The sequence below is a fragment of the Mirounga leonina genome, unplaced genomic scaffold (genome assembly GCF_011800145.1).
Source record: "Mirounga leonina isolate KUSES-001 unplaced genomic scaffold, KU_Mleo_1.0 Mir_173, whole genome shotgun sequence".
NCBI lineage: Eukaryota > Metazoa > Chordata > Mammalia > Carnivora > Phocidae > Mirounga > Mirounga leonina.
The window spans coordinates 85,152,906-85,175,070 of record NW_023270447.1 but is presented as its reverse complement, the minus strand read 5'-3'; the positions used below and the strand labels follow the sequence as shown (position 1 = coordinate 85,175,070).

General features: G+C 58.7%; 1 protein-coding gene across 2 annotated transcripts in view; it reads left to right on the top strand.

Annotated features, from left to right (window-relative positions):
- Window positions 1-21,823, top strand: part of TNFRSF1B (TNF receptor superfamily member 1B) — a 34,031-nt gene extending 12,208 nt beyond the window's left edge. Inside the window, exons 2-10 of one of the 2 annotated variants that reach the window (XM_035019768.1) lie at window positions 6,385-6,484; window positions 8,252-8,380; window positions 9,103-9,252; window positions 9,751-9,844; window positions 10,284-10,522; window positions 11,043-11,120; window positions 11,985-12,019; window positions 17,014-17,221; window positions 19,799-21,823. In XM_035019768.1, coding sequence (XP_034875659.1) covers window positions 6,385-6,484; window positions 8,252-8,380; window positions 9,103-9,252; window positions 9,751-9,844; window positions 10,284-10,522; window positions 11,043-11,120; window positions 11,985-12,019; window positions 17,014-17,221; window positions 19,799-20,082 — 1,317 coding nt within the window. In that variant the 3' untranslated portion in view covers window positions 20,083-21,823. The remainder of the gene's footprint in view (window positions 1-6,384; window positions 6,485-8,251; window positions 8,381-9,102; window positions 9,253-9,750; window positions 9,845-10,283; window positions 10,523-11,042; window positions 11,121-11,984; window positions 12,020-17,013; window positions 17,222-19,798) is intronic. The other variant, XM_035019769.1, reaches the window with a different exon arrangement.
- The last annotated feature ends 342 nt before the right edge of the window (window positions 21,824-22,165 follow it).

The following is a 22,165-nucleotide window of genomic DNA, read 5'->3' as shown; positions in this document are numbered from 1 at the left end:
GGGCCCCGGGCAACTTGCTGCCCAGAGTCTTGTCCTCACCTCGTCCATTTTTAGCTGAAACCAAGCAGGAGGAGCCAGTTCTAATATTCTGTCTGACACAAGTCTACAACTCAGGGCCTTTGCAGACCCTGAGGGCTCCCCCGTGGCCCCCCTGGGAGCCTGGGAGCAGGTGATGAACCTGAGTTCAGACCCCCTGCCTTTGTTCCTACAACAGCTCCAGGAGGAGGCAGGGCAAGGCCTTGTGTCGCCGTTTTACAGGTGACAGTGTAGACGCTCCAAGAGGGTAAGTGACACCCCGAGTCACCCAGGACCAGCGTGTGCACGCAGACGCTCTAACCTCAGTCTCGCGTTCCTCCCGTGATTGCCGGGTTCACATCTCGGGTCCCTCTTCTCCCACAGGCCACCTGCACAGGCTACCCTCACCCTGGCAGGAGGAATGAGGGGCGGAGGCGGGGGCCTGCGAGCCCCTCCCCGGACCCGCTTTCAGCCTGGCCTCACACCCCCACCCCACCTCCCAGCTCATTCAGTCTTTCCGCCTCTCACGTGGGCGGGCCACCCACTCACCCACCCAGGCCTCTGAGGTCTGTGGAGGGGCCTGAGCTTCCTGACACCTGTTGTTGAGAAGCCAGAGCTGGAAGGGGCTTAGAGCATCAAGCAGGCCCACGGCGCTGTGTTTTCCAGACAAGGAAACCGAGGCACAGAGAAGCCAGTTATTGCCCACCATAGAGGGAGCGCCTGAGTAGGACAGGGAGACCTCTGGGTGAGCCCAGGGGCGTTGAAGTCCAGTCTTCCACGGAGGGGGAGAGGGGAGATGAAGACACCAGCTTGATGGCGGGAAGGAAACAGGGCTGGAGGCGAGGAGACCATATGAGGCACATTTTCCATCTGTGACTTGTGATTAGTAACAGTGCTGACCTCACAGGGCTGGGATGAGGACTCAGCGGGGTGGTGAGGCGTGCATGCCGCCTGGCTTGGAGCGAGCCCTGGGAGGGGGTGCTGCGCTGTGTCTGTGTCCAGCGCCCTTACCCTGGCCCCTGCCACTCTGCCTAGCTGCCTGGCCTCCTCCTGGCGGGGCCTACGACACGCCAAACCTGTTCTCCCGATGCCTTCTGGCCCCAGGCGGGGCAGGGACTGGGATATAGTCAATACAGTAATGCCCAGCACCTGGATCGGCAAGTGTTTGGTACATCTGTTGAATGAATGAATGTTTCCACTCTTGTCCCTGACTTTCTCCACCATGAAATGGGAGGTCGCTGAGATGCGGCGTCTGAGGCCCCTGCTGGCCCCCGGCGGCTGCACCTCCATCCTGCCCCCACTTCTGGGCCCCATCCTCCTTTTCCTGGGCTCCCGTGCATCCTTCCAGCGCTTGGCAAAGCTGAGCCTGAGGACGGGTCCTCTCAGGAGCCCAGTGACAGGCAGTTCTGGGAGGAGCCAGGTCTCAGGTGGCCAATGTCCCTGTGGGCTGTGGAAGACCGGCCTGTGCTGAGGTTCCTGGGGGGTCCCCTGGGAAACCAGGTCAGAGCTGAGGTCAGAGGATGGTGGCCTGAGGCCGAGAGGGGTCCCCTGCACCACTGGTGTGTGTGTGTGTGTGTGTGTGTGTGTGTGAGAGAGAGAGAGAGAGAGAGAGAGAGAGAGAGAGAGAGAGAGAGAGAAAGAGCCCGAGTGACAGACAGAACCTGTTGAGCCAGGGCCCCGGTCCCTGTGTGGCAAGGAGGTGGATGACCTGGGGCCGTGGCGCTGCAGTGACCCAGGGACGAGGAGCTGGCTCCTTCAGCTGTCCTGAGGAGGGGACCAAGGATTTCTCCAGCGGGACCAGGACAAGAGTCACATCCCAACTCCACCCCATCCTTCTTGGATGACCTCAGTCAAATGACTTGATCTCCGTCAGCTGTGAGATGCGCACACGCCCACCTGCTTTTGGGGGCGGAAGGAGGGTTCCATAAAGTGCCTGTGGCCTGGCCCGGTGCATAGTAGGTGCTTAACAAATATCCCGTTGTTTTCCTTCCTCCTCAAAGGGCCAGAGCTGAGAACCTGGAGGATTGACGGAGGCCACGTGGTGGGAGGGTGTGTTGAGTTTTGGGGGGCACCTGGGGTCCTGGATCTGTGTCAAGGGGAAAGGGAAGCTTGGGTCCCTGTTTTGGGGACCTTCCCAAGAGAAGGGAGGCAGGAGAAGAGGCGCCGAGGAGTGGCGCTCTTGTGCTCTAGCCTCAGGGTGGGGAGGGCATGTCACTTCACCTCTGGGCGCTGGGAACGTTGCGGGGAGACTCTGTGGGACCATGGATCTAGTGCATACAGTTGCTTTTGGGAGACGGCAGGTGCTCAGTGCATGTTAGCTGCTCCCTTCTGCGGGTTTCTCCCATCCTGGGAGGAGGAGGCCCCATGTTGAGCAGAGGAAAGGGAGTTGCTGACCCTGAGGTGAGGGTGGGTGAGGGGGGGCCCTGATGGCCTCCTTGTACCTGGTCCTCCATCAACCTGCCACCAGCCAGGCCCTGGAATGGCTTAGAACTTTTGGGAGACCAGAGAGGTGGCTTTGCTTCTTTCTGTCTCCATTTCGCACAATCACAGGTGTCTCATACATTAGATGTTAGATAGGCCCTTCCTCCCTCCCTCATCTCCCTCCCTCCTGCCTCCCTCCCTCACCTTCCTCCCTCCTGCCTTCCTCCCCACTTATTCCCTCCCTCACCTCCCTCCCTCCTTCCCCTGCCTCCCTACTTCCCTCCCTCCCTCCCTCTCTTCCTCCCTCCCTTACCTTCCACCCCCCTCCTCCTTTCCTCCCCACCCCCTCCTCCCTCCCTCTCTTCCTCCCTCCCTTACCTCCCTCTCTCCCTTAACTCCCTCCCCTCCCACCCCCCTGCTTCCCTCTCTCCCTCCTTCCCTCTCTCCCCACCCCTCTCTTCCCTCCCCTTCATCCCTCCCTCCCTACTTCCCCCCTCTCTCCCACCTTCCTTTCATCTATTTTCCTCTCCGCCCCTTATTTCCCAATCCCATCCACCCATTTGCCCATCCCCCCACCCATCCATCTTCTCTCCAGTCCCCCATCCCCACACTGGGTCACAGATTGCCTCCCCCGTTATGGTTAAGAGTCATCAGTGATTTCCAGATTTTCACCTAGGGACCTTGTGTTTTGGAAGATTGGGTTTGCTAAACTGCTGAGTAAATTGAGTACTATCCAATTTATTTCCTCATTTTAAAATGTCAGTCAGAGCTCCCTGCGGGTGGGTGATATGTGAGTCTGAGACTCCCCAACACCAGCCAAAGGATCTAGAAGCTTCTGTAGCCCCGCGTTCCCCAGAGCCCGTTTGCCCCGCTCTGGGGACATCCAGAGACCCCTGGCCCATGTGGCTCCTGAGGTGACCTGAGGCCGGCTCCTGGGGCTCCTGGGGCTGTGGGTCGGCAGGGCCTCTGCTCTGGGGAGCTCCACAGTAGAGGGAGGGAGTGACCTTTTGTCCCATTCTGCAGAGGGGCTTTCTGTTCCTCATTGTTAAGCCCTGACAGGGCTGTGGTTGGTTGTGTTTTTTTTTTTTTTTTTCTGTCTAAGAGGATAAACAGGCCCGGAGATTGCTCAAGCGAGGGCTGACCTCCTCTGCCCGCCGCCAGCTCCTGGGCTCTGGAATCACACACAGCAGCAGGAGAAAGTGTAGGGAAGGGTGTTCATAACAAGATTCTGACCGGAAAAGGCCCTGGAGGGGAGGCCTCCAGGCAGTGGCTGGGGGCTGTGGGGGTCCTGCTGCCTGCCTTTGTCCAGGAACCCTTGGCCTGTGGGCGGAGAGACAACGCAGGCTTGGCCAGGGTAGGGCCCTTTCCCATCAGGCCTTTTGGACCCTGACAGGAAATCCTCCCACCCCAGCCAGGGCTGGCCTCCCAGGGCCGCCCCTGAGGCTGAGGGCTTCTCTCTGCCTGTTGGAGCTGCACTGGCCTGGTGCTTCTCAGCCCTACGTGAGTGAGGGGCTTCCCTACTCACTGCTGAGGGTCCTGGTGGGGAGGAAGCCCATGGTGTGCTGGGCCCGGGTCCCCGACGACTGCCAGCCACCCTGCAGGGCGAGGGGCTGCAAGAGAAGGATGTGCAGCCCTCCCTGCCCTCTGGGGACAGACAGCTGCCTCTGGGGGTCTCCGCCAGAGGGAGAGACACGGCCCCTTCCCTTCAGGAAGCCCCACAGTTGCAGCCTGCAAGGAGGGCCTCTCTGGGGGGCCACGGGGGAGAGTCAGGCCCTCTGCTATGCTTGGTACACAGTTGAATGGTGTGTATAAAGGGGGCTGCAGAAGGTATGATTTCTCTGGTTTAGGGGCTCCCCTAGCCTTTGATCTCTGGGTCTCCCTCTGTGCCCCCCCGCCAGGTCATCTCGCTCTGTCCGGGGGTGCCAGATAATCGGGTATGTTCAGCAGCAGAGCATCAGAATCGCTTGGGGTTGGGGGTTCTTTTTCTTTCTTTCTGTAACAGTACAGCTTCCTGGGCCCACTCCCTGAGCATCTGTCCCATTTGTTGGGGTTGGGGTCATTAGGAACATCATTAGTACAGGCCCCCCAGATGTTTTGGACACTGACAGTGAGCCTCACCCCCAACTGTGAGGAGCCCTGATAAGGGGCCTTACTTCCTTCCCCTTTTGTCCAGCCCACTCCAGGACCAAACGGGGAAGGAAGAAGGACTGGGATTGAGCGTGTGTGTGTGTGTACTCACGTGCATGCATGTGCAAAGCCACGGACATGCAAGCTTGTAGTCCAGATGGGATGGAAGTCACCTTTTTAGGCTCTGTGTTGTGCGGAATGGTTCCCACTTCCCTTGCTAGCCTGTGTCTTTCCCAGCCTCACTAGAGGGGGTTTGGCACTGGCCCTGGGATGGAGGGTGTGATGGATGCACCCCCTGTTTATGCTTTGTGGCCGTGGTGCTGGAATGGATCCCTTGAGGAATGACATTGTAATGAAGCCCACTGCTTAGGTTAGGGACCCCTGAACACCTACTACATGCCAGGCTCTGGAGTAGTAACAAAGAGTTACGCCCAACCCACAGGCTTGGAGGACACCCACCTAGTGGGGGCCCAGCCCTGTGTGCCAGGAGCCCTGAAGGAGGAGGTCAGGATTCTGGGTCCAAGTGATGATTCAGGGTGGTGTGTGGGCTGGGAAGCCTTCAAGGGGACGCTGCTGTCAGAAGAGGTACGTGGAATTTTATCCGAGGAAGCGTGAAGCTGTTCCAGGTGGAGGAGGCAGTTGGGGCAAAGGCGTGCGGGCAGGAAGAGCCACAGATCACTCTGTCGCAGGGAACCCCAGCCCCAGGGGTCATCTCTGCGCACCCCCTCAATGACTTCCAGCTGTTGGCCCTGAGCTGTGTGCGGCAGGGCCTGGTCAAGCCTCTGGCAGTCCTGACTCCTAGGCAGTGCGTGTGTGTAGGGGAAGGCCAAGGCCACTTCCCTGCAGCCTGACCCACCGGGGGGGGGGGTCTCTGGAGCATGAACTGTACACAGTGTCGGTCCCGCAGGGAGGCCGGGGCCCTTACCAGTCAACACCGAGGGCGGCTGGGGGCTGGGCACCCTGCAGGTACAAGGGGACCTAAGTGGGGGGCGATAGCATCCACTGCCTACAGCACCTGGAGCACTTGGATCGGCACCTGGCGCCCCATAAGTGCTCAGGGCATGGTCATGTTGTTATTGTCATCAACCGGCATTCATCGACTGAGCCCCGACGCTGTGTGGGCCCTGTGTTGGAGTCTGAGGGTCCAGAGATGGTGAGGCCGCTATTTCTGTCCCCTGCGTCACAGATGTTTGTGGTGCATGTGTGTATGTGGGGGCACACATGCGTGTACGTGGGCCCACGTGTGCAGGTGTACATGCACCCCCCTACCCCACTTTAGCATAATGAGCTGATTGTCCGAAGGGGCCGTATCCAGTGTTCAGAGAGAGCCCAGATGGGGAGGAACCTGACACAGCTTGGGGGAGTCAGGGAGGGCTTCCCAGAGGAGGCAGCACTCAGCTGGAAGCACCAAGGGGGTGATTCCAGGCACAGGAGGGAGTAGGAGGCATCCTAGGCAGAGGGCCGCTTTGTGCTGAGCACCGTGGTCCTCTGTGACTGAAGCCACTGCCTTCCGGCAGCTCCCGCGCTCCACCCCTGTCCCCTGGAGTGTTTGAGGAGCTAGCCGGACGCTCGGGCCAGCTGGCTCGGGGCCACCACCTGCATGCATGCGTGTGCGCCCACAAGGGAGGGACAAGAGGCAGTACAAGAAGGTGGGGACTCTCCTGTCCACCTTCCCCTCAAAGGGAGAAGCCCCCACGTCAGGAGAGCACCAGCGGGAGAGGGCCAGACACTCGCGGCCACAGGACCCCCGTCCTGTGGCGTTAGGGGTGATGGGATCCAGGGGTGGCCGTGCTCATGGCTGTCCTTTCCTTCCCTCTTCAGGTTGCATCACTCCCCTACGCTCCGGAGCCTGGAACCACGTGCCGGCACAGAGAGTACTTCGACCAGAGGGCCCAGATGTGTTGCAGCACGTGTCCGCCGGGTGAGGGGCAGCCTGGGGCCCTGACTCCTGGACGCCTGGGGCTCTGGGGGCTGGCGCCTTGCAGGGAGCGTGTGTGGGGGGCTCGGAGCGGGGTAGGGTCATGGCCCTCAGTTCGAACTGAATTCCTTCTAGTTCCATGAATTGGCCCCATGCTGCCTCTGGCCTCAGGGCCTTGGCACATTCTGTTCCCTCATCCTGGCCTAATTCCCAACTCCCTTCCCCAGGTTAACTCCTACTTTTCCTGTAGACCTCAGCTTAGGTGTACCCCTCCTCCAGGAAGCCTGCTCACACTGCCTGGTCAGATCTGGCCCCTCCTTTGAGCTCCCACTGGCCCCTGGGCATCCCCCATGGCAGCTACTCTTCACCCCGCCCGCGGTCATGGCCTGGTTCCTCTTTTGTCAGCTCCACCATGCGCTCCTCTGGGACAGGGACTGTGGGCTTGTTCTCCACTGAATCCCAGAGCCTGGCAGAGTGCCTGGCACATAGTGGGTGTTCAGTACATATATGACCCAGTCAGTGCGTGCTTACCCATTTCACGGATGGTGGGCCTGAGGCCTAACCCCAGTTGGGAAAGCTGAGTGGCTCAACTCCTGGTGTCATCCATTCTACTCGTTTGTTGATACATGCATTCCTATACTATTTATAAAGCGCCATCTAAGTGTCAGGCACTGTTCTAAGTGCTGGGAGTACAACCTAGAGCAGGGCAGACAAAATCCTCACCCTCGTGGATTTTGCATCTAATAGAGGCACAGGAAAAGAAGCCAGCAGAGGAAATAGATGCGTGGTCCTATCAGAGAGTAAATGCTGTGAAGGAAACAGGGCAGGGTAAAGCCAATGGAGACAGATGGAGCAGGACATGCGGTCTGGTACAGGGTGGTCAGGGAGGGCCTTTCTGAAGAGCCCACACTTGGGCGGAGACATGTAGGAGGTGAGGGAGTGGGTTATACAAATATACAGGGAACAGCCTTCCAGGTTGGAGGAACAGCAAGTGCAAAGGCCCTGAGGTGGGAGCCTATATGGTGAACCTGAGGAACAGTGAGGCCAGTGTGTGGCCCAGAGAGAGTAAGTTAGCAGGGGCCATGGTAAGAGCTTAGATTTTATTCTACAAAAGCTAGGAAGCCATTGGAGGGCCCAAGCCGTTAGCCTGAGGTGTGGGCGGGCAAGCGTGTACCTGTCATTTCCCACAGCCATTTTAAGAGACCTCACAAGTGACTCTTTTTCTGTTAACTGGCAAGGTCTCTGTAAGAAGTTACTGGATTAGCACAGCAGTGAATATGGCAGCATAGGGCTCAAGGCTCAAGGGAGAAACTAGTTTCTTAAAGGTTTGCTTTGGTGTTCTCCCATCTCCTGGCATGCCTTCTCTTCAGACCCACGAGAGTCCCATGTCCTCATGGGACTTTCCTTGATGGGAAACCAGGGACCACATTCCTACTAGTTGTCCTGCTAGTTCACACCCACAGGTGGAGAATTTTAGCCAACTGTAAAGAAGAAAGGAGCTAGCAAACCAGTTCTCACTAAAGTGTGATTGACTAGCAACAGGCAGTTCCAGTGGTAGAATCCCAGGCATCTGGAAAGAGCAGAGGAAAAGGCCTTTTATGAGCGCCAGGGCTATGGTGATGAAGTGACGGCTGGGAGCCTGCAAGATGTGAGATGGCTCGGTGAAGGACTTAGAACGCTTTCAAAGAGCCTTCCTGCCCAGGCTTCAGGACGCTGGGGCCCTGGGGGGGTGGTGGATGAGCCCCTGACCTCTGGCCCTTGCTTTCTCAGGCTCCCATGCACGATCGTTCTGCAACAAGACCTCAGATACCGTGTGTGCCCGCTGTGAGAACAGCACATACACCCAGCTCTGGAACTGGGTTCCCGAGTGCTTGAGCTGTGGCTCCCGTTGCAGCCCTGGTGAGTGGGCTCAGAGAGCGGCCTGGGCCCTGGAACCTTCCCCTGGCCGCCATGCAGCCCAGCCCCTCGGGCTGAGCGCCGGCTCGGATCACCCCAGGCCAGTTGTCTTCATGCCCCAGAGCATGGGGTTGTACGGGTCAGCCCTTCCCTGTTTACCAGTGCCATTTTCTTTCCTTTTTTTTTTTTTTTTTTAAGATTTAATATATTTGTTTGAGAGAGAGAGAGAGAGACTGCGAGCAGCGGGGGAGGGCCAGGGAGAGGGAGAAGCAGGCTCCCCACTGAGCAGGGAGCCCGATGCGGGGCTCGATCCCGGGACCCTGGGACCATGACCTGGGTGGAAGGCAGCTGCTTCACCGACTGGGCGCCCTGCCAATGGCATTTTCATCCTCTGTCTCACCAAATCCTCTCCAACAGCCCCATGGGGCAGGTGGGCCAAGGGCTGCAGGGGGTCTCACCGGCACACTGTTTGTGCCCATTTTCGAGCTGAGGAGGCCGTGCCTCGGAGAGCAGGTGTGCTTGCTCGCGCCATCATGGAGAGGGAGCCAGACCGCAGGCCTTGGGACCGTGCGGCCGGTGTCCTTTCTGCCCCCAGCTGCGGGGGCTGCGCCAGCCTGTCGAGAGCAGAGCTAGCTGGGGGGGGGGGGTGCGGGGTGGAGTGGGCATGGGGTGGGCGGGGCCGGCGGAGGCGGGGATGACCCTGGGCTACCCTCTGGCTCTTGTAGACCAAGTGGAGGCTCAAGCCTGCACTCGGGAGCAGAACCGGATCTGCACCTGCAAGCCGGGCTGGTACTGCACGCTGAGGAGGCAGGAGGGCTGCCGGCTGTGCGCGCCGCTGCGCAAGTGTCGCCCGGGCTTCGGCGTGGCCAAACCAGGTATGGGGCCAGGGCCAGCGGCCCTCGGGGACCCCCGTGGGCCGGGCCTTCATGGGTGTCAAGCCGTCAGCCCCAGCTGGGAACGTGGGCAGTGGCGGCCAGGTGCTGGCCACCCCGACCCCTTCCGTTCTCTCCTCCAGCACGCCAGATTAGGCGCCTACTGTGTGCTAGGCCTCGAGGGGTCCAGAGAGGGATCAGATTAAGCCCGAAGTTCCTGGAAAATCAGATGGTGCCCCCAGAAGATGAACCCACGTGATCCCGGAGCCCAGGACGTCACTAGAATTGGTTCAGGATCAGGGTGCCCAGCTGTGCATGTGCGCGCGTGCGTGCATGAGCGTGCGTCGTGTGCATGTGTGCATGCTCACGAGTGTGTTTAAGGGGCAGAGGTGCAGACAGAGGTCCGTAGGCCCCTCAGACTTCTCCTAGGGCTCCCGTGCCAAGGCCCGCTTGTTCTACTGAGAGTTTGAGCTGGTGACAAGTTCCGATTTTTCCCTGAAGGAACTGCAACGTCAGATGTGGTATGCGCTCCCTGTGCCCCAGGGACGTTCTCCAGCACAACGTCATCCACAGACACTTGCAGGCCCCACCGGATGTGAGTGGCTGAGTCGTTGGGTTCCGGAGGAGCAGGGAGGGCAGGGCGGTCCCCGGGGACTGTGGTCTAGCGCACAGGGCGGCCATGCCATGGGACCTGAAATCCACCCCCTTCACTGCCTTGGGTTGAGGCACTGGGGAGCCTTACTCGCTGCCGGGATGGCTCTGTCCCATGGTGGGCGGGTCCCAGCACAGCCAGCAGGCGTATGGTAGCCTGGCCCCGGAAGTCAGCACTGGGTGGGGGGCATGGGGACTGGGGGGGGGGGGGGGTGGGGACAGAAAGGGGCCGTTCTGAGGGGGGATGTGGCACAAATTCTCTCTCCTGCATCCTGGCTGCTGGGACTCCTTGCCCGCCCTCCTGGCTCCCCATGAGCGAGCCCAGCCACGCCGAGCCCTTCTGGCCTCTGTTGTCCCCTGACCAAACCTCCTCCCCCCCCCAGCTGTAGCTCTGTGGCCACCCCTGGCAATGCCAGCATGGATGCAGTCTGCACTTCCGTGCCCCCCACCCTGGGAACGGCCCCACGCCCGGCCTCCACGTCCCAGCCGGGGCCCACGCAGTCCCAGCGTGGGGAGCCAACTCCAGGGCCCAGCACGGCTCCTAGCACCTCCGTTCTGTTCCCGATGGTTCCAAGCCCCCCCACTGAAGGGCTCAGCACAGGCGACATCTCTCTTCCCATTGGTAAGTCCCAGGGGGGCTCGTTCAGCATCTCTACTCTCTCAGAGTCTTACTGAGCGCCTGCTGCGGGCTGGACCCTGTCCTCTGTCCTGGGAGGCGGGTGCTGATGAGACCTGTCTTCTGCCAAGACGTGGTGCTGTCACTAAGAACCGCTGGGTGAGAGAGGTGGGGTCAGCGTTTTATCTGCAAGGGGAGATGGTCTCCTGGTTGCCATTTCTGATGAACTCATTAGCTGGTGAGCTGGGCCAGGTCACCTCATGGGTTTCCCTTCTGGGGTTAGGACTCCACCAGACCACAGATCTCAAAGTGGTGACCTGGGGGCTGAATGTGGCTGACGGACATGTTCTGTCTGGTATGTAGTTTTTAGCTTGTTGGTCTTGCAATTGAATTTGAGAGCCTCTGGACTGGGCTTGCCCCTCCCGTGGCAACCCAGACATCTTTGGTCACGGACTTGGCTGCCTGGCCCCTGGTACGTTTGGGTTTGCTTTCTGCAGTTGCTTTGAGCTTCTCTTTTTCCTTCCAGGACTGATTGTAGGTGTGACAGCCTTGGGTCTGCTGATAATAGGGCTGGTGAACTGTGTCATCATGACCCAGAAAAAGGGTAAGTTTTCATTCCTTCCTCTTTCATGCATTCATCCATTTGCTCTGGAAGCTTTTCTGGGGCTCTTCCCGTGAGTCCAGCACCAGGCACAGCCTTGTGGGTCAGACAGAGCTGGATACTGGCAGCCCCTGTTCCGTGGGAGCTCAGAGCCAGGGGCAGAAGGCATGGCCACTAACTTACCTTGGTAAGTTAGTCACATCAGAGCAGGTGTGACCTGAGGAAGCCACTCTCCCTGACTTGTCTGTCCCCTCTCTCTTCTTTGCAGAGAGGTTGAGCATAGAGCCCAGTGGTGTGCTGGTAACTGGCTCTCTGGGCAGCTAAAAAAAACCCAAAAACCAAAAATGCAGACTCTGATTTGTGGTGTTTGCTCACACCATCGTACACATTCCCACCATGGCTGGTTCCGAGCCCCTGAGAGCTCACTCGCCGCTTAGCCGGGCGCTCACTCACTGTACTCACTGCTTAAGAGGCAAGATGCCATCAGAGCAATCCAAGGGGGTGGCAGTCTGGGATTCTTGTCTGGAAATCCTGAAGCAGGTGGTTTCGGAGCTGAGTCAGATTTCCGTGGGTAGACATGTGCAGGACAGAGAAGGCAAGCTAAGGAGAGGCCATGGCATGAGCAAAGAGGGGGACGCTGGAGAACAGTTGGGCATGGTGGAGGGGAATGGGACGGGGTTGGGTCAGCTGGGGAGCTGGGAACGGGGGCTTCTGTGTACCTCGTCTGGTGGGTGATTGCTGCCGCCTAGGGCTGGGCCTACTCTGAACGGTTCTGCTTGGGCCCCATGCTGCCCTCCACGTTCGAGCAGGTGTGACCTGAGGAAGCCACTCTCCCTGACTTGTCTGTCCCCTCTCTCTTCTTTGCAGGGAAGCCCTTCTGCCTACACGGAGAAGCCAAAGTGGTAAGTGTCCCTCTGCCTCCCCCCTCCTCCCCTGCTCTCCTTCCTGCTGGGCCATGTTATTCCCATGGGAAGCCGTGAATGCTGAGGGTTGGTCTGTCCAGTGTGAGGCGGTGTGCAGCCCTGGGGGGCTGAGGGAAGGCCAGCCAGTCTGTCCTTGGGGGTTAGGCAGCCCTCCCTGGGCTAAACGAGAGGGCGAGTGTGAAGTGCCCCATCAGAGAGCAGGGGGTCAGTGGTGTTGGTGCCAAGCACCCGCTCATGGACCCCTGTTGTGACGTTGGCCAGACGTGAAATTACTCACGACGCTTGTCTCCTCACCGTTAGAAGGGGACAGTGTCTGCTTAGCCCCACGTGAGGGCTGTGCTGTTCACTCGGTGGCGGCAGTTCTCAGCGTCTCCCGGAGGCCTCACAGAGCTCTTCCTCATGGAGCCGTGCGAGGGGTACCCTGGTGTTCCAAAGAGGACCTGGGAGGGGGTCGTCTCTGGGGTTGAGAGGGAGGCTGGGGGTTGGGGCCCTGCGTCCTGCCCTCCGCTTCGACCAAAGCAGCTCGCCTTTGGTCTTTTTTTTTTAATGAAGTGGGGTCTGTGAGGGACTTTTGTTAGAACACTGGTGTGGTAGCTCCTCAGTTTCTCCTCAGGAAGGCATTTACTTGGTTGCAAGTGACTTGAAACAAAGGGGCTTTAGTTTTCTCACGTCCCAGAGAGTCCAGGGGTCGTCAGCTGCTGGAACCGCTCAGTTGCATCCTTCTGTGAGGCCAGCAGGACCCCAGGCTCTGCCCCCTTCCGCGTGTCGGCCTCTGTTCTCTTGCTTGCGGCCTTACCTCGTGAGATCGTGGGCCCCGCTCTGTATGTGATCTCCAGGTTTGAGGCAGAAAGAAGAGGGGAATGTGGCCAGGCCGGTGATGGTGCCTTTTATCAGGAAGTCAGACACTGTCCCCGAAGCCCTGGGTGGGCTTCTCTTGTCTCACTGGCCAGAGCCGAGGCATGGGACCACCCCTGGCTACTTTCCCAGCCTCTGAGGTGGAGGAGGGGAGGGACAGGGCTTGGGAGTGGGTGCCGGATGGACCAGTATACCATGTCTGCTGTAACCTCTACCTGGTTGGCAGGGCAGAATTTTTGCCCACTTTACAGATGAGGAAACAGTATGAGGAACTCCCTCCATGTCCCCAGTCCCGCTTGGGCAAGGTTTCTCAACTTCAGTAGTTTTGATATCTGGGGCCAGATAATTCTTTGTCATGGGGGCGGGGGGACTGTCCTGTGTACTGGGGGTTTTCAGCAATATCACTAGCCCCACCCCACGAGATGCCCGTAGCATTGGTTCTCAGGAGTGACAACCAAAAATGTCTCTAGGTATTGCTGTGTGTCCCCTGGAGACCAGAATCCCCCTGATCGAGAACCACCCTGCTGGGGAAAAGCTCAGCCCTTGGTGGCCCAGTGCCCAAGGTTTACACAGGGAGTCGGACTGGGTAGGGACTGGAGACTGATCTCAGCTCCTGATGTTGCTGGCAGGAAAAGAGGTGCAGAGAGGGAACGTGACTTGTCCAAGGTCACACAGCAACATGTCTCTGGACTCCTGGCCCGCCTGTCCTGCGTTGTCGCAGACAAACACACTGGCCTGGAAGTGCAGACTGTTTCTCCCCTCCCCCCCGGGGTCCAAACGCCACACCTTCCTTTCTTCTGGCTTCAGTTCAGGGCTGCTGACGGCGGCTGCCTGGTGGGGCTCCACCCAGCCTCCCCGCTGCCGCAGTGTCTGTCCCAACCAAGTGTTTCCCAACACTCGATGCAGCAAAGGTGTCTCAGGCATGGCCAGTGGCCTCCACTTCCCCTTTGCGTCCACTGAGTTTCTTGTTCACCGAGTATAACTCGATTATTTGTTGAGTGAGGTTGAGCATAGAGCCCAGTGGTGTGCTGGTAACTGGCTCTCTGGGCAGCTAAAAAAAACCCCAAAACCAAAAATGCGGACTCTGATTTGTGGTGTTTGCTCACACCATTGTACACATTCCCACCATGGCTGGTTCCGAGCCCCTGAGAGCTCACTCGCCGCTTAGCCGGGCACTCACTCACTGCACTCACCGCTTAGCCGGGAGCTCACTCACCACTAAGCCGGGGGCTCACTCACTGCACTCACTGCTTAGCCGGGAGCTCACTCACCACTAAGCCGGGGGCTCACTCACTGCACTCACTGCTTAGCCGGGAGCTCACTCACTGCACTCACTGCTTAGCCAGGAGCTCACTCACCACTAAGCCGGGAGCTCACTCACTGCACTCACTGCTTAGCCGGAAACTCACTCACTGCACTCACTGCTTAGCCGGGAGCTCACTCACCACTAAGCCGGGAGCTCACTCACTGCACTCACTGCTTAGCCGGGAGCTCACTCACCGCTAAGCTGGGAGCTCACTCACTGCACTCACTGCTTAGCCGGGAGCTCACTCACTGCACTCACTGCTTAGCCGGGAGCTCACTCTGCTAAGCCGGGAGCCAGCACAGGAGCCACGCCAGGCCTTTCGCCTGCGCCCAGCCGCTGAGTGCTCACGCAGCCCCGTGAGGGAAGTGCTACCACTGATTCCGCGTTACTGGTGAGGAGACAGACTCAGGGCAGTTCAGGGACCCGTGTAAGGTTAGACACCTGGGTGAGTGGCCGAGTCTGGGTTGGGAGCTCAGTGGGAATCTGCAGGCTCTGCCCACTTCCCGCCATGCCGTTCGGCCAAGGCCAAGGCCGACTTTCAGCCCCCAGCAGGGCCTGCCCCCCACAGCCGGGGCCTCCTCCCCGGGGCTGGAGCCTGACCCGGCAGCCCCCACGCGTAGCCCCGTTCTTCCTTGGCTGTCCCTGAGAGGAGGCTGCCTGGTCAGGCTCTAGCCCCGGGGCTGCTGGGGTGGAGAGAGTGGAGACCCAGCGCCTCCTGCCCCCTCGTGCTGTAGAGGTAAACCCCAAGGCATGGCGGGACAGTGACTTCCCTTCGTCTGGAAGAGGCCGGCATACCCACACGTGTGAGCTTGCCCGCAGTCACTCCACGGATGCACTGCTGCGTGGGCTCACGTTTGTGAGGCGCTGAGCGTGTGCCAGGCACAGTTCTGAGCATTGCTTAGTCTCACAACCAGACTACGACCCAGGCAGTAGGATTATTGCCCCAGTTGTCTTGCCGAGGATATTTGGGCTCAGAGGAGTTAAGTAACTTTCCCAAGGTCACACAGCTAATGCGAGTGGCCTGAGACACCAGCCTAGGAGGGCCTCTCTTCACCAGCCCCAGCACGCACAGTAACTGCACCACTCACAGATGTGCACCCCCCTGCAGACAGGTGCGTGGGCACACTTCACACCCCCGCCCCCACCCCGTACGTACAGATGTGTGGGCGTCATGAGCACACATGCACACAGACAGACATGGAAGCTGTGGGAATCTGGAGGACCCAGCTGGTGGCTCTGCCAGGGTCTTAGCTTCTGCCCATGGTGGGGCTGGGCTGTGATGGGGGCTGGCTGGCTGGAATCCTGGTTTTTTTGAGTGAGCCTCCTCAGTACTCCCCTCCCAGCCCAAGCAACAGAACTCAGGATGCATCTTCCCCACTCAGAGCCTACTTGAACTTAGCAACTTGTGGCTTTGGAGGAAGGAGGCGGACTGTGACCTTTGGGGGTTTCTGTTCTGTCCAGCCCTAGCCACGAGCAGAGGAGCAGGATGCTGGCCCCAAAAGCCCCTTCTTTGGGGGTGGTGAGAAATGACATTTGGATGCTCCTCCTGTCCCACCTTCTCCTGCCTGTCCAAGCTTAGAGCAGGGGTAGGAGTGCCATCCAAGGGCCAAAGGTTCAGCCTGAACTTGAAATGCCCTCCATCTCTCCAAAGCTGGGGACCATAACCCAGGGAGGCAGGACGCCGAGGGAAGGCAGCATCTCTCTGCTACTTCTGGGCTTTATTGTGCCTCTGCCACAGACCAGACCAGCCGTGTGACAGGGAGCTGGGAACTCACCCTCCCTGGGACTGGGTGACCTCAAGGGACAGCTTGTAAAATAGATCCTTCAGTCCTGATGACAGTGGGCCGGCCTCAGGGAATTGAGGGCTGGGGCAGGCTCATCTGTGGGAGAAGCCGTCGTAGGTGGGGCTCAGGCCTGGGGGGCTGCGGTGATTGGCCAGAGCACACTGAAATTGTTGCTCCCTGGGGAGCAGGAGTGAGGCCAAGGGGCCAAAGCCTTCCCTGGGGAGGGGGGCCGACATGCCCCCATCCCTATTGCAAAGGCCTGCCGCCTTGACCCTCACCTCCCCCTTCTGTCCTAGGCTGCATCCCCCCAGCCCTTTCATTTGCCTTAGTTCCCATCCCAGCCGGGACCCTCGCGTCCTGCGCAGGGCAGCAAATGAGAACGTGGGCCCTTCTGTCTCCTTTTTCATGTAACAAACCCACCGGTGTGTGGTGCTTACTCTGGAACAGGCATTGTTCTGAGCACTTGACAAATATTCAGCCATTTAATCTTACAACAACCCTAGGAGGTCGGTTTTTAATGCTCCCCTGATAGAGGAAAGAAAGGAGGCACAGAAAGGTTAGGTAACTTGTCCAAGGTCACACAGCTAAGTAAGCGATGGAGTCATGATTTGTACCCACATGGTCTTGTAGGTCCAGAGCCCATGCTGTCGGCTGCTAGGCTGGGCCACATCACCCTGTGCTGATGAAGTGGCCTTAGGAAACTCCTCGCCTTCTCTGGGCCTCTGTTTCCTGATGCAAAATGAGGATGAAAGGCCTGCCCCCCCACCCGGGACTATTTGGTGAACAGGGCCACACGGCCCCCACCCTCTCAGGGCTCACACTCGGGTAGACCAGCCAGAGGCTAATCACAGAAACCATGCAGAATCTCACTGGCCTGAAAGCCCCGAGTGTGGGGAGAACGTGCCGCGTGGGCAGGAGCGCGGCGTAAACCGCAGCGCTGATGTAACGGGGTGCGCCTGGTGTGGGAAGGAAGGAAGAGGAAACAGGCCGACCGGCTGACCGCTCTCCGTCCTCTCCTGCCCCTCCAGCCTCACGGGCCTGCTGATAAGGCCCGAGGCACCCCGGGCCCCGAGCAACAGCACCTGCTGACCACCGCCCCCAGCTCCAGCAGCAGCTCCCTGGAGAGCTCAGCCAGCGCCGCAGATGGGAGGGCGCCTGCCAGGACCCAGCCGCCGGCAGCAGGTGCGGAGAAGGCCAGTGGGCCTGGGGAGGCCCACGCCAGCTCCAGCAGCTCAGGTGAGAGGCGGGAGCCCACCTGGCTTCCTTCCCCCTGCTTTCTGTTTCTTCCTGGTTTCTGTCTTGGCTGGCTCCTCCCGGGTCTCCCCTACAGGGCCAGGCCTCAGCTCCCAGCAGGGCATCGGAACAGCTCGTGACTACCCAGCCGCGTCTCCCTACCCCCCCTTGGGTGCAACACGGAGCCACAAACCTCTTTCATTTCTCTGAACCCACCAAATCCTGCCCACCTTTGCCCATGAGGGTTCTTTCCCCAGGAACACCTTTCCTTCTAGGCAATCCCAGCTTGTCCTTTGAGTCCCCGATATCCAGGAAGGGAGTTTTCCTGTATGTTATAATATGTAAATATATAATAATATATTATCACACAGTGATATATAATGTTATATGTTATATAATATATAACATATATTATGTATTATATATTATATATGTTATATATAACACATACATATATACAATATGTATATTTTGTGTATATATGTTATATAAATTATTACATAATATTAAATATTATAACATTCTTATATTAAAACCTATTATATTTTACAGATGAGGACACTGAGGCCCAGAGAGGTTGAAGAGTTTGTTCAAGGGCACATAGCTAGTAAACAGAAGAGCCAGGAATACCCCCTGGGCTCTCAGGCTCCAGAGCCCTGGGTAGAAAGCTGGATGAATAAATGGGTGTCTTCAGGGCTCCACTCACTGTGGCCCGTTGCCCAGTCCCTTTGGGCCTGAGGCATCAGGATTGTGGGGACCTCGTGGGTTCTGGAGAAGCCGAGACCCCATTTACACAGAATGCATTTTGCCCTGGGCCTGGTCTGTGATGGGGTCACCCGTGGTGAGAAGCTTCAGTGCCCACATTGGAGGGAGGCCCTGCCGGGGTCCGCCCAGAAAGCCTGAGGCTCCCTTGGGTATATCTTGTAGTGACAGGCTCCTTAACTCAGCCTCAGTTTCCTCGTCTGGAGATGAGCATGGCCTCTCCTTGGCAGGGCTACAACATCTTTTCCTACCTGTCACCTGCTTCTAGGACTGCCCCCTCCCTGACTGCCACCTGCACTGAGGTGCCCCACCTCTGTGTCCCCCGCTGTAGCCTGCCCTCATCATTCTGATGTCTTGTCGGTGTCCCCACCCCAGCCTGAGAGCTCCCCCAGGAAGGGACGTAGCCTGTGGTCCTAAACCTTTGTTGAATGAGTGCACGGAACTCCAAATATAAACTTTTGGTCTTTGTCCATCTCTGGGATTCATCTTTCTGCTTTCGTAGCCACATCTCTTCCATGGTCATCCTGGTGCGCCTTCCTCCTTGGCCCAGACGTGGACCCTTGACCATGGCTGCCCACCCCTTCTGCCCTCCGCCCCCTGCTCTCTGTCCCACCCGACTCTCTGGTGTCACCTCTGCTCTCCCCCTCTCTCCTCCCATCCCAACTCCTCTCTCTACTGTGGGAACACATGGCTGTGCCCCCTCGTGGTCCCCCATCCGTGGTCCCCCATCCGCCCCCGCAGTGTCTCATTCACCATGTGCAAAGGCCACGGTGACTGAGTGACATTTAGGTGCCGTGGGGGTTCAGGGTGGAAATTTCCTTCTGGCCCCATGAGTTCAGCCCTCCCTCCCTCGGCCTCTTTGGGGCTGTTCTGAGCAGAGCAGCTCGCTGGCTCCATCCTGCTTTCAGGCTTCCCTGGAGTTGGAAACAAACGTCCAGCCCTCCCCATGCACCCCAGACGCCACGCATGTTTGGGTATCGGGCAAGTCCCCCAGTGACAGCAGGAGCAGCTCTCCCTCTTAGAGGGGCTAGCGTGCATCCAGCCCCTTACACTTAGCTCCTCGGCTCATCCAGCATTCAGTCCCTCACCAACTAGTTAGGAAACGCAGGTGCCCACTGGACCGGGCGTGAAGGTGGGCATGAACCCGCCCCAGGCATCCTGGCCTCAGTGATGAGGCCAATCCATCACCCACCCCATTCTGGAATCCCAGATTTATGAAATCACAGAGGCAGCCCTGCGCAGAGGAAACAGAGTTGTTGCGAAGGAAGACAATGTCACGGTCAATGTTTCATCTCCATAAGGGAGCAATTTCCAAACCCTTTGATGTTGACTTGGTGGCCAGCAGATAAGGGGCCGCTGACGGAGGAGTCCAGCCTTTTCCTGGTTAGTCCGGCCAGGGCTGCCAAGGCTTCCTGCAGCTACGGGAAGGGAACTCCTCCTGGTTGCTTGACCAGTGTTCTGTAACATATACTTCCTGTCTCTGCTCACTTCTCTGATTCTTTGCGGGGAGTGTGTTTGGTCCTCCGAGAACCTTCACCTGCTTTATGTAACTGGCTCCTCCCATCTATGGGGTGAGTTGAGTGAGAAATTATTTGACAGATGAGGAAACGGACATGTGAAGGTTAGGTGACTTGCCCGAGGTTACATAACAGAGCTGGGCTAGAACCATGGCCTCCATCTAGGCTCTTGGCCGGGCGCTCCTCTTGACCCTTTTGTCTTAATGTGTCTCGGGCAGCAGACAGACCAGGAAGACCTCCTCCACTCCAGGACCCCCCACCCCCACTCCCCACTGACCGCCCTCCCCCATCTTCTGTTCAGCAGAGCCTTCCTCTGGTGGCCACGGGACCCAGGTCAACGTCACCTGCATCGTGAATCTGTGCAGTGGTTCCGACCACGGTGCCCAGTGTGCCTCGCGGGCCAGCTACACGACGGGGGACGTGGACGCCAGCCCCTCCGGCTCCCCAGATGACGAGCAGGTCCCCTTCTCCAAGGAAGAATGCCCCTTTCAGTCCCAGCCAGGGGCTCCAGAGACTCTGCTGGAGACCTCAGAGGACAAGCCCCTGCCCCTTGGTGTGCCTGATGCTGGGATGAAGTCCAGTTAGCCAGACTGGCATGAGTCGGGTCTCAGCCGAGGTGGGCTGTTCCTTGGTCCTTCTAGGCCCCCCACCCTGCAGGACTCTGGCTCTTTCTGAGCCACATTCCTTTCGTGGCCCCCACAGCCTCAGCCTTTCTTGTCTGCTGGCAGAAGGGCGAGGCGGGGAGAATGGTGGAAAACTGCTCTTGTCACGGTGTGCGTCCTTCTCAGAAGGCTAGCTGGACCCGGCAGTGCTGGCTGGCCTGGAGCCAGCCCCTGCCGCTCTGAGAGCCGCGCCCCAGCTGGCCCTGTGAGCCCTTATTTTGTTTCTGATCGCTGGGCTCTACCCAGCTCAGGCTTCCTGGGAGGCCCCAGCATCCTGCCTTCCAGTGGGGCCTGCTGGGGAGGAGGGACGCTGCGTGAGTCATCCACGGAGAAGGGGCAGTGGAGAAAGGGGCAGTGCTTGAGCCTGAATGCCGAGACTACAGGATGGTCCCAGCGGGGGCCGGGCTGGGGTGGGGGGGTGTCATTGATCAGATGGTTCTGGGCAGGGAGGGGGCTGCGATGGCAGCAGAGGTCCCCCCGCCCCCCGTTAGCTGGTACCACCTCCAGATCCATTCCTACCAGCTTCACCTCTTGCACAATGGTGGGAAAACCAGCGGGCCCAGCCAGCAACCTGCGTGAGTCCTGCAGTCCGGGCAAGACGGCAAACCTCTAGCCGAAAATCTGCCAACTTTAACGTGGGGCAATTAAAAAACAAACGAAACAAAAAAAACACCACGCAGGCAAACAAGCCAACGAAAGGACAAAGCCAAACTCAGAGTGCGCTGTTCTCTGCTTTTGACCTTCACTTCAATTTACCTACAGCTCGGGCCCCTCCTCCCTCCCTCTGGGTTTGGTTGCGAGGCCACACCTCCTGTCAGGGAATTTCAGGAATTGGGGATGACTGAGGCCCTCAGCCATCTCCTCCTACCTCAGCCTGGACCTTCCTCTGCCTCCCGAGGAGGTGCTCCTCTGCCCCTCAACCCCCACCCCCCGCCTGGAGTCCCAGGCCCCAGGGAAACCACGGGGCCACTTGGGTATTGTGCCTGCCGCGATCTCAAGCGGACGTGGGCTGCTGAGAGCCAGTCTCATGTCCGTGTGTCTGTCGTGTGTTGCCCGTCTGGGTAGCCATGTTGCTGGGTTGAATGGCCTGCCCGAGGCAGCTGGAATCAGCAGTTTTGTCAAGGATTCTTTTCCATTAAAGAGTCATTCCGCTTCCCCCAAACGCATGCCCGAGTCCTGCGGACCATGGACGAGTGCAGCCTGGACCGGCTTCTGGGAGGAAGAGGGGACTCCTGGAGAAGCCAGTTGGGTCCCAGGTACTTGGATCCCTTGTTGAAAAAGTCCACTGGACCTGGACCTTGGCAGCTGAACTTTCGGAGGGGAGGAGAGTCCAGCCTTTACCATGAAGAGAAAGTAAAAGCTTCCCTGAAATCAGGATTCCCTTGGAGTCAGGATGTCCCACGGCCTGGCCTGGCGGGGGTCTCCGCCTGCGGGCTCTGCCCGCATTGGACGCCGTGTGGGGATGGAGCGTGTCTGCCCCCTGGTGGACCGCCCTGGGAGGACCTCAGCCTCACTGCTCTTTCCCAGGGCTGCTCTGAATTGGAAGGAGGCCCTTTCTGGATGTGGCCTCAGTTCCCAGGCTTGTGTTGATCCCAAGACAGAGTTTGTACTGTATATACTGGACAGCATTCCTGCTTCTAAATAAACCTTTCGTTTGTTTTACACATTGACTCCTGGCTCTGGCTTTGGGTCTGAGCTGGGGTTTGTCCGTGGTCCCACTTGCCGGCCACCAATGTGTAGGGGGAGATGGAGTCTTGGCCACTGGACTGGCTGGCCAGTGCTGTCCCTGGACTCCAGAAGCTCCCCAGAAGTACAGCTGCACTTGCTGAGAGCCTGGCCACTCCCGCAGGCCCGGAATCACCCTCATCACAGGCCCTGTCACTCAGTGTCATCGGCTCCTGGGGTGAACTGGGGTCTCTGCAGATCTGCTTGTTCACATGCAGCCCCCCTCCTCACTTAGGGGAATGAGACTCTGGCCTCCAGGAGCCTCCAGTCTGGTGACACCT